The 10,811-nt window shown below is 39.2% G+C and overlaps 1 protein-coding gene across 1 annotated transcript; it reads left to right on the plus strand.

Annotated features, from left to right (window-relative positions):
- The first annotated feature begins 528 nt into the window (after positions 1 to 528).
- Positions 529 to 10,194, plus strand: stk16 (serine/threonine kinase 16). Its single transcript, XM_047362341.1, has 8 exons — positions 529 to 638; positions 2,266 to 2,379; positions 2,612 to 2,831; positions 2,916 to 3,049; positions 3,756 to 3,843; positions 4,545 to 4,673; positions 4,831 to 4,952; positions 8,236 to 10,194. Exons 2-8 carry the CDS (start codon positions 2,294 to 2,296, stop codon positions 8,372 to 8,374), a joined length of 918 nt encoding a protein of 305 aa, XP_047218297.1. The 5' UTR covers positions 529 to 638; positions 2,266 to 2,293; the 3' UTR covers positions 8,375 to 10,194.
- Positions 10,195 to 10,811: the final 617 nt, after the last annotated feature.

Raw genomic sequence — 10,811 nt, forward strand, 5'->3', positions numbered from 1 at the left:
GTGGACAAACTGGCAAAAGAAGCTCTAAAAAAAGTACAGTGGAAATGAGGGTTAAATTGAGTAAATCTGAGGTAAAGAGTATGATTTGGAAACACATAAATCAGGAGTGGCAAAGAGAGTGGGATAATGGAAAGGGGAGACATCTGTGTAACATTCACAGCAGGATAGCAGAGTCCAGAGTGCAGGGGTGCAGGGAGGGTATAGAAAAGAAGAATCTGTTATTACAAGAGTAAGGACAGGAAATTGCTCACTAAATACTACACTATAAATAATAGGGAAACATGGGACAGGAAGATGTGAAGGTTGCCAGGAAGAAGAGACAGTTGAATATGTGGTTTTAAGGTGTAGAGGTTTCAGTGTATATAGGGAGATTTTGAGGGATTTTTGAAGGAACTATGAGTAAAAGAGTTCACTTTGAAAAGTATTTTGGGTGTGGGAAGTAGAGCACAATTTCGGGTATTGGTGCCCTTTTTAAAAGATACAGGGATCTATTGGAGGGTGTAGGTAGTGGCTGACCCATACTCTGGAACAGTAGGTGGCGGTAATGCCCCATTAAGTTGGTCGCCAACCGCCGTAAAACTGTAAGAAGAAGAAGAAGAAGAAGAAGAAGAAGAAATGACAGCAGGCTAACTTCTTGGGTAAAAGAAGCCGATAAGAAATATTCTTTAAAAAACAACTATAACGTTAAGAAAATTATTATGTCAGGGGTTGAATTGAAATAATGCTTATAAAAGAAAGGAAGACCGTGACGTTACAGTCCATGTGACGTAGCATGAAAACATTGTTGTCTGTGTGTTGTGTTAGCTAACGTAAAACCTCCGTTTTCTGTGGCACTTCGCTATGTTTACGTAACTTTCGACTAATATCTTATTTTTCTGTGTATAAAAACATCAAATAAGGTTGCAGCTTTTTTTATTTCTGCGATACTCTCTTAAATCATCGGAGTGGTTGAAATATTTAACAACTTCTTTTCTTTTGTCTTGAAACGTCACCAATCATCCGAAAGGTCTCATAAGTGTTTGCCGAATTACAGGGAGGCAATATATGACTTAATTCCGATTCAAGCTCATTTATTATTGAACTGAATATGAAACAATTCAAAAATATTCATAGATTCTGTAATTAGTACTTATCACAGGCTTCAGCGTTGGATTTGTTTTGTGCCACACAGTTACTCAATAGGAAAGCAAAAAAAAACCAGAATCACTGCATGCATATGTAATATTTCTAGGCTGGGCGATCTATAAAGGTAAACATGATTTCAGAATCTGTAAGACCCAGAGGTTGCTGTTTTATGCAGCCTAGTGAATACATATACTATGAAAAACTTAACCCCTGCTTAACAATTGCTTAACAGAATCAGCTCTTCGTGTCAGACTCAACTGTTCCACCTCATCACAAAGACAATTGACTTTTTAAGGATAAGAAGATACACATTCAAGAATGATGTGATTGGTAATAGGGCTGCAACTAACAATTATTTTGCTAATTGAATATTCTGTCGACTATTTTTTTGATTAAACGGATAGCAAAAGGTGCTTAATAGGAGATCCTTTTTTACAGAATTTGAACCAGTTGAAGCTAAAGCTATGCTACTTGAGGAGTTCTGGATCGAGCATATGTACAGACAAAAAGGTCGTTCGTCTTAAATGCAAAATGTATATATTTTTTGTACAATCTTGGCCTAATTACTGCTCTGAGTGGGTCGTTCTTTCAGCAAATGGCATGTTTTAGTGTCTGTATATTCCAGTTAATGATTCCTTATTTAGTTGACGATTAATCACCATTCATCTGATTAATTGTTTCAGCCATAATTGGTAAATTCACGGAAGAATAACCAAATTTGCCTGGCAAAAAAACCCCACACATACACTTGCATAATAAAATAGGAGATGGCATATGCGATGAACTGGCTACCTGTCCGGGGTATGCCCCACCACTCGACCGATGACCTCTGGACATAGCCACCGATGGATATATGGCCTAAATATCACCTGTCAAACACTGATCATGATTAGGCCAATTAATTACATGTCACAAATGCATTTCAAAGTCTGACTATCCGACCAGCAACCAATAGATCAATAAAGAACTGCCACTCAGTTAGAACTGATGAAACATGTTGGATGAGAGGTCAACAATGAAAGTAGAACCAGTTGCCCTCTGTTCATGCCATTCCCATTACCATGACCTGGATGACTAAGGTTCTACATTGACATGCATGTGTTTCTAATCATTTGTGCTTTCTCGTATGTTCTTTTAAAGCTTTTGGCTAAACAATGTACCAGTCGGCATGGGACAGGCCCTGTGTATATGCTCCCGTGGCGCCATCACCATTGATAATAAAAAATACTACTTTGTCCAGAAATTGGATGAAGGGTGAGTTGACATGTTTGTTTCGCAAGGTTTCATCAATTGATGTGCAACTTTATTGCTGACTGTTGTAACTCTTTTTTCTAATAAATTCAACTTAAAATCCCAGAAAATACAGGCTTTGTCTATAATATTGCAGCCTTTAAGGGTGTTTTAAACAAATACTGGCATAAAATATTCACTTTATTACCCTTGAGTGCTATGCTACCCCTAACTTGCTTTCTTTCTGTCTCTTCAGTGGGTTCAGCTATGTTGATTTGGTTGAAGGGGCAAAGGATGGGCGATTCTACGCTCTGAAAAGGATCTTATGTCATGATCGCCAAGCTCGGCAGGAGGCTCAGACAGAGGTGGAAATGCATCAGATGTTTAATCATCACAATATCTTGAGCCTGGTTGCATACGCCTTCGTTGACAGCAGAGGAAAGACAGAAGCCTGGCTAATTCTGCCTTACATTAGAGTGAGTTGGTGTTATAATTTGGACAATGAAGGAAACTTGTCAGAATATAATCATGTTCTGATATGGTTTTGTGTTTTTGAATAGAAAGGAACCCTGTGGTCTGTTTTGGAGAAACTAAGAGACAAAGGGAGCATAATGCCTGAAAACCAGATTTTAAAAATCTTCAGTGGAATCTGCTCTGGTTTGAAGGCTATTCATGACAAAGGTTATGCCCACAGGTAATGCCACCCAACTCTGAGAGACTTGCAATCCATATTTATTGACTTCTGATGTGAAATTAAATGCATCTATGTACCAAAACACAAAGAGCAAGTGTGCCTTTGTGCCATAAAAGGTACCATTACAAGGGTTTCCTTTAGAGACATGCAGATTGGTAAAGGTGTCAGAAATCGGAAAGAATTTATTTGTTTGGCCTAAGAAATAGTTAAATATGAAAGAGAGATGTTTGCACAGTGAAGAAGGTTTTTATTTTTCTGACTGATCTTGCTGCAGTTATTCATTTTATGTTAACATGCATGCCTGCCTGATATCATGTCTGCAGAAGTTAAGATATATAAGCAGATTAAAATGATCAGTTAATCGATCAATCCTGGCCTCATCAGCCCGCCCATCCCACAGAAGCACCAGAGGAGTAATTAAGTCTCAGCACAGAAATGTTTAAATACTTTTTGAATATTGACAAACATTGTCTGAAGAATATTTGATGACTGCTCTGTTATAATGTTTGAGCTAGCAAGTGTCACAAAAACAATCACCCATATGCAAAAATGCAGGTTTCTTGTCAAAACATAACATTACTCCTCCTACTGAGTTTATCTTCCAGTGACTAGTGTATAAAAAAGAATTCTGGTTGTTGTTCATCATTTAGTTTCATTTGATTTGATCCTTAAATAAAATGTTTTGCAATGTGCTGTGATCTGACAGGGACCTGAAACCCACAAATGTGCTCCTGGATGAGGGTGATAGACCAGTTCTGATGGATTTGGGCTCAATGAACTGTGCAAGAATTGAGGTAAGAGTGCAGAGGTAAAAGAAGTTCTACTAAAATATAGTCATGGCCGTCTGTAAAATACCAAAGTTTCATTTTACAGACAGTGACACAGATCGGGCCTTAGTCAGAACGCTCTCTCTAAAAGGATTACAACATAATAATGTGCTGTAGTTGCCATCGAGTTTTTAGATGCAAGTGAATACTTATAAACTGATGTTATTAAATAAATGGTTCTGTTTTTTCACCACTAGATGGCAGATTGGCCTTGTTGATGCTGTTAAAAATTCCTTATAATAAATAAATCCTAACAGTAACTCAGCTGTTGCTCTTATAAACATGTGACCAGCAGACTGACACCGTATGGCTTCAAAGTTAAATATAAATATTTTTTTCTTCTGTTTTATGGACAAGAATTAATTCTTTTTCGTCTTACCTTTTATCTTATTGCCTAGCGCTTGTCTCATTTTAGTAGTAATTACTTAATATATACATTTGGTTTCAGAACCAGCAGCATTGTTTTTATCTGTTAATTCAGCATCTTTATCGTTTTGAATGAGAGTAAAAACATTTCACTCTAAATTCATAACTTAGATGTTCAGAAATGGTGCAAAAGATTGTATTTAGTTTTTAGTTTTGCTCTGAATGTTCATGTTTCAGTTTTATGCATTACTCACCCTGTCGGGTCTTTTATACTAAGGGTTTTTTATTAATTTATTTAACAGGTCAGAGGATCCAGAGAAGCCATGACTGTACAGGACTGGGCAGCTCAACGATGCACCATTTCCTACAGGGCTCCTGAGCTCTTTAATGTAGAGAGTCACTGCATTATAGATGAGCGCACTGATATTTGGGTAAAACCTCAGGGCGGTCTTTCTCCTGTCTTGAGCATGTTGGCCAGTTTATTTTCTATTTTGTCTCAATGAAGCTTGAAACAACAGTTAAAATGCTTTATCCAGTAAGTCCCTTGTTTTTTGTATTTTTTTGTATTGTATTTTCATAAACCTCCAGTCGCTGGGCTGCGTGCTGTACTGCATGATGATGTTGGAGGGCCCATATGATCTGATATTTCAGAAGGGGGACAGCGTTGCTTTGGCTGTCCAGAATCCAGTGACCATCCCACCGACCTGCAGGTCAGTGCTGAAACTGCAACAACCCGTTTCTTCCTGATTTGTCAGGGGTTGTAAAAAGAAAATGTTTTGCAGAATGAGGGGACAATCTTGAGCAATTACAACAAATTTTAAGTTTATGAGCTGTAAATTACCAAGTTTTTTTTAACACAATTTATTTTGCTCCACAGTCAAGTGCGAACTTAAAATGTGGCCTGTTTTTTGTCACGTCCATATACATGTGTTGGACAATGAAACTGAAACACTTGTCATTTTAGTGTGGGAGGTTTCATTGCTAAATTGGACCAGCATGGTAGCCAGTCTTCATTTATTGCACATTGCACCAGTAAGAGCAGAGTGTGAAGGTTCAATTAGCAGGGTAAGAGCACAGTTTTGCTCAAAATATTGAAATGTACACAACATTATAGGTGACATACCAGAGTTCAAAAGAGGACAAATTGTTGGTGCACGTCTTGCTGGCGCATCTGTGACCAAGACAGCAAGTCTTTGTGATGTATCAAGAGCCACGGTATCCAGGGTAATGTCAGCATACCACCAAGAAGGACGAACCACATCCAACAGGATTAACTGTGGACGCAAGAGGAAGCTGTCTGAAAGGGATGTTCGGGTGCTAACCCGGATTGTATCCAAAAAACATAAAACCACGGCTGCCCAAATCACGGCAGAATTAAATGTGCACCTCAACTCTCCTGTTTCCACCAGAACTGTCCGTCGGGAGCTCCACAGGGTCAATATACACGGCCGGGCTGCTATAGCCAAACCTTTGGTCACTCATGCCAATGCCAAACGTCGGTTTCAATGGTGCAAGGAGCGCAAATCTTGGGCTGTGGACAATGTGAAACATGTATTGTTCTCTGATGAGTCCACCTTTACTATTTTCCCCACATCTGGGAGAGTTACGGTGTGGAGAAGACCCAAAGAAGCGTACCACCAAGACTGTTGCATGCCCAGAGTGAAGCATGGGGGTGGATCAGTGATGGTTTGGGCTGCCATATCATGGCATTCCCTTGGCCCAATACTTGTGCTAGATGGGCGCGTCACTGCCAAGGACTACCGAACCATTCTTGAGGACCATGTGCATCCAATGGTTCAAACATTGTATCCTGAAGGCGGTGCCGTGTATCAGGATGACAATGCACCAATACACACAGCAAGACTGGTGAAAGATTGGTTTGATGAACATGAAAGTGAAGTTGAACATCTCCCATGGCCTGCACAGTCACCAGATCTAAATATTATTGAGCCACTTTGGGGTGTTTTGGAGGAGCGAGTCAGGAAACGTTTTCCTTCACCAGTATCACGTAGTGACCTGGACACTATCCTGCAAGAAGAATAGCTTAAAATCCCTCTGACCACTGTGCAGGACTTGTATATGTCATTCCCAAGACGAATTGATGCTGTATTGGCTGCAAAAGGAGGCCCTACACCATACTAATAAATTATTATTGTCTAAAACCAGGTGTTTCAGTTTCATTGTCCAACCCCTGTAGGTTGTTATGTTGCTTACTAAGACATCTTCTATTCAGATTTCCTGTGTTTTTAGTTTTGTGAAATAACTAACATTTTATACAACAATCCTGTTCTTTATGATGGTGATTTAAAGTACTGGTCCTTCTCAAAATATTAGCATATTGTGATAAAGTTCATTATTTTCTATAATGTAATGATGAAAATTTAACATTCATATATTTTAGATTCATTGCACACTAACTGAAATATTTCAGGTCTTTTATTGTCTTAATACGGATGATTTTGGCATACAGCTCATGAAAACCCAAAATTCCTATCTCACAAAATTAGCATATTTCATCCGACCAATAAAAGAAAAGTGTTTTTAATACAAAAAACGTCAACCTTCAAATAATCATGTACAGTTATGCACTCAATACTTGGTCGGGAATCCTTTGGCAGAAATGACTGCTTCAATGCGGCGTGGCATGGAGGCAATCAGCCTGTGGCACTGCTGAGGTCTTATGGAGGCCCAGGATGCTTCGATAGCGGCATTTAGCTCATCCAGAGTGTTGGGTCTTGAGTCTCTCAATGTTCTTTTCACAATATCCCACAGATTCTCTATGGGGTTCAGGTCAGGAGAGTTGGCAGGCCAATTGAGCACAGTGATACCATGGTCAGTAAACCATTTACCAGTGGTTTTGGCACTGTGAGCAGGTGCCAGGTCGTGCTGAAAAATGAAATCTTCATCTCCATAAAGCTTTTCAGTGAATGGAAGCATGAAGTGCTCCAAAATCTCCTGATAGCTAGCTGCATTGACCCTGCCCTTGATAAAACACAGTGGACCAACACCAGCAGCTGACACGGCACCCCAGACCATCACTGACTGTGGGTACTTGACACTGGACTTCTGGCATTTTGGCATTTCCTTCTCCCCAGTCTTCCTCCAGACTCTGGCACCTTGATTTCCGAATGACATGCAGAATTTGCTTTCATCCGAAAAAAGTACTTTGGACCACTGAGCAACAGTCCAGTGCTGCCTCTCTGTAGCCCAGGTCAGGCGCTTCTGCCGCTGTTTCTGGTTCAAAAGTGGCTTGACCTGGGGAATGCGGCACCTGTAGCCCATTTCCTGCACACGTCTGTGCACGGTGGCTCTGGATGTTTCTACTCCAGACTCAGTCCACTGCTTCCGCAGGTCCCCCAAGGTCTGGAATCGGCCCTTCTCCACAATCTTCCTCAGGGTCCGGTCACCTCTTCTCGTTGTGCAGCGTTTTCTGCCACACTTTTTCCTTCCCACAGACTTCCCACTGAGGTGCCTTGATACAGCACTCTGGGAACAGCCTATTCGTTCAGAAACGTCTTTCTGTGTCTTACCCTCTTGCTTGAGGGTGTCAATAGTGGCTTTCTGGACAGCAGTCAGGTCGGCAGTCTTACCCATGATTGGGGTTTTGAGTGATGAACCAGGCTGGGAGTTTTAAAGGCCTCAGGAATCTTTTGCAGGTGTTTAGAGTTAACTCGTTGATTCAGATGATTAGGTTCATAACTCGTTTAGAGACCCTTTTAATGATATGCTAATTTTGTGAGATAGGAATTTTGGGTTTCCATGAGCTGTATGCCAAAATCATCCGTATTAAGACAATAAAAGACCTGAAATATTTCAGTTAGTGTGCAATGAATCTAAAATATATGAATGTTAAATTTTCATCATTACATTATGGAAAATAACGAACTTTATCACAATATGCTAATATTATGAGAAGGACCTGTAATAGCTCAGTGTTTGCTCTTCGGGGTGTGAATTAAACTACTAATCTTTTATCTGTCTTTTTTGGCTCAGTCATTCAGAGGGTCTCCAGATGCTGCTGAGCTCCATAATGGTTTCGAATCCCGAGGAGCGCCCAAACATCAGCTGGGTTCTGGGTCAGGTACAGGACCTGCAGAACCGCAGCCCAAACACTCAGTCCAGCATGGTCTGATTTCTGCTCGGTGCTTGAAATATCACCTTTTATTTTTTTGCTTGCAATCTAACTTGCAAATAACAAAAGTTGCTTAATCCTTTTAAATGAAAATTAAATATTATGCCTTAAGTTGTTTCACACCCTGAAGTGCAATGCATTACCTTGTCATTTGTATTAGGAAACTTCTTCTTTTTCCCTCTTAATAGTTGCTAAAGGAGTTCAGTCTTTTATTTTCATTCCCCACTATGTCTAGGAAAAAAGGAAGATGGTCTGGCTGGATTTGTCAGAGATCACCAAATCATTCCCCATGTTATATCTTGTTGACTTTCTCTATTTTAAATAAAATCAATCCAAACCTTCATAATGTAACAAAGTAAAGAGTAAAACTTTGAGTAAATGCTGATGGATTTGATTGTAGTTATTTATACCTTGAAGAGTGCCAGCCATGCTGTCAATCCTCTTTTTCCCAATGCTTGTGCCACTTTGGGACAAGTAGCCAATGGCTGTAATTTTAGTAAATATGTTTATTTTTAAGAACATCAATTCATTTTTTTTATGTTACAGCTGCAGCTGTTTGCATTTGTATTTAATTTTGTCTTCTTCCTGGCCCACAGCTGCTTTCACTCTTGACCAGGCAGTGAGCAGTTTATTGTAATGTTTGAACACAGTAATGCAGCGAATGGATTACCATATACAAAAATGCAACCAACTGATTGAACTAACTGATGGCCCAAAGTTTTTCCTTTCCTTAGTCACAGCTATGGCACGATTGCTGTAGAGCTCTAACTTTGTGGAGCAGAGAAAATCACTCTTTTTGATGTTTGTAACAATCTGTTGATATAAAAAAAAAAAGCTATCATGCGTGGACATAATTATAGTTAATAATAATAATAATAGTATTATAGTAAGAAAATGTTGAGATGCAAAAGCTTTGGTAAATGTAAGCTGTTATCTCCAGTTAGCTTTTTCTCTGTTCATAATCACAATCTTAGTTTTAGCTGGAGTTACCACCACTGTACTTCTTTACAAATTCACGATTATTATTCATCTATGCATACCTTTTTCACATGTCAAGATTCATCGTCTTGGATCGCAAATGGCAATTAATCTGATGACTAGACCGAAGTCAGGCATCACTATAGTCACCTATAATAAGAGTTGAAGGTGGCTTTGTCTCAAGAAATCCCAGAGACAAACCTGTATAGATAGTAAGTTGAATAAAGGTGGTGCAGTTTATGCTGTTGCAGGATTACACTTTTGTTTTTATTGTATCGTTTTTATGTCTATTGTAGTGTTTTTAATCTGTTTAGTATTTTGCATTCCAGCATTGCTTGAGTTGAGTTTTGGTTTCCTGACATGTGAGTTTCACACTTTAGTTATCTCAGGGTACGCTTGTGTCTCAGTAGGTCCATATTTGAGGACTACTGTGGTACCTGTACAGTTCTCTGGAAAACCAACATTTTGGGCATTAATGTTTAATTTATTGCTTCTGTGACTGTAACACAGTTATATTTTGACCATGAAAAGATTAAATTGGCCTTGATATTTGATTTGTACAGGTAACTGTTGGTAGATTTGACTCACTGTGTAAATACATTCTGTTTTGAAGCAAAGTTTAGTGTTTTTGGATATTTAAACCTACTTTAAAACTGCTGGTAGGACAAAGTGCATCAATGAGAGTCAGTTATTGTTAAGGGTTCCTTATGACTATTGAAAATGGGTAAAATAATATATTGCCTTGTATTTTCTGCACTGTATTGAGTGTATACATGGTAAATATGTAGCATTCTATATTCTGTACACTTTTTAATAATTGTGAAATAAAATGGCTTCCTGTACTTTGCTCTGTGCAATCCACTATTTCCTCTGCTTTTACTGTAATAAACACAAACCAGTGGAGACCCCTGCTGTCAAGAAGTGGTGTTGCGGACAAATACTGTGGTTAGGTCAGTGAATGAGTGTAACAACATGAAGAATGCCAAGATCTACAGTACAGACCAAAAGTTTGGACACACCTTCTCATTCAAAGAGTTTTCTTTATTTTCATGACTATGAATATTGTAGCTTCGCACTGAAGGATTCAAAACTATGAATTAACACATGTGGAATTATATACTGAACAAAAAAGTGTGAAACAACTGAAAATATGTCTTATATTCTAGGTTCTTCAAAGTAGCCACCTTTTGCTTTGATTACTGCTCTGCACACTCTCCCGATGTTTCTGGTGCCATAGGTGGAATGTTAGTCTGTCAGTCATTTTCTTCTGCTTCCATAGTGGGTCACGGGGAAGCTGGTGCCTCTCTCCAGCAGTCTATAGGTGGGAGGCGGGGTACACCATGTACAGGTCAGGAGTGGATCGCAGGGAAACACAGACACACACAGGAAAAACAACCATGCACACTCATTCACACCTAAGGACAATTTAGAGAGATCAATAAACCTTACAGTCATGTTT

This window comes from Girardinichthys multiradiatus, chromosome 4 (genome assembly GCF_021462225.1).
Source record: "Girardinichthys multiradiatus isolate DD_20200921_A chromosome 4, DD_fGirMul_XY1, whole genome shotgun sequence".
Lineage (NCBI taxonomy): Eukaryota > Metazoa > Chordata > Actinopteri > Cyprinodontiformes > Goodeidae > Girardinichthys > Girardinichthys multiradiatus.

Bases quoted from the DNA above. Each gene is read 5' to 3' on its own strand.
- stk16 (XM_047362341.1), top strand. From the start codon at position 2,294: ATGGGACAGGCCCTGTGTATATGCTCCCGTGGCGCCATCACCATTGAT. The intron at 2,380-2,611 runs GTGAGTTGACAT...CTGTCTCTTCAG, and splicing joins GTCCAGAAATTGGATGAAGG to TGGGTTCAGCTATGTTGATT. The intron at 2,832-2,915 runs GTGAGTTGGTGT...GTTTTTGAATAG, and splicing joins TAATTCTGCCTTACATTAGA to AAAGGAACCCTGTGGTCTGT.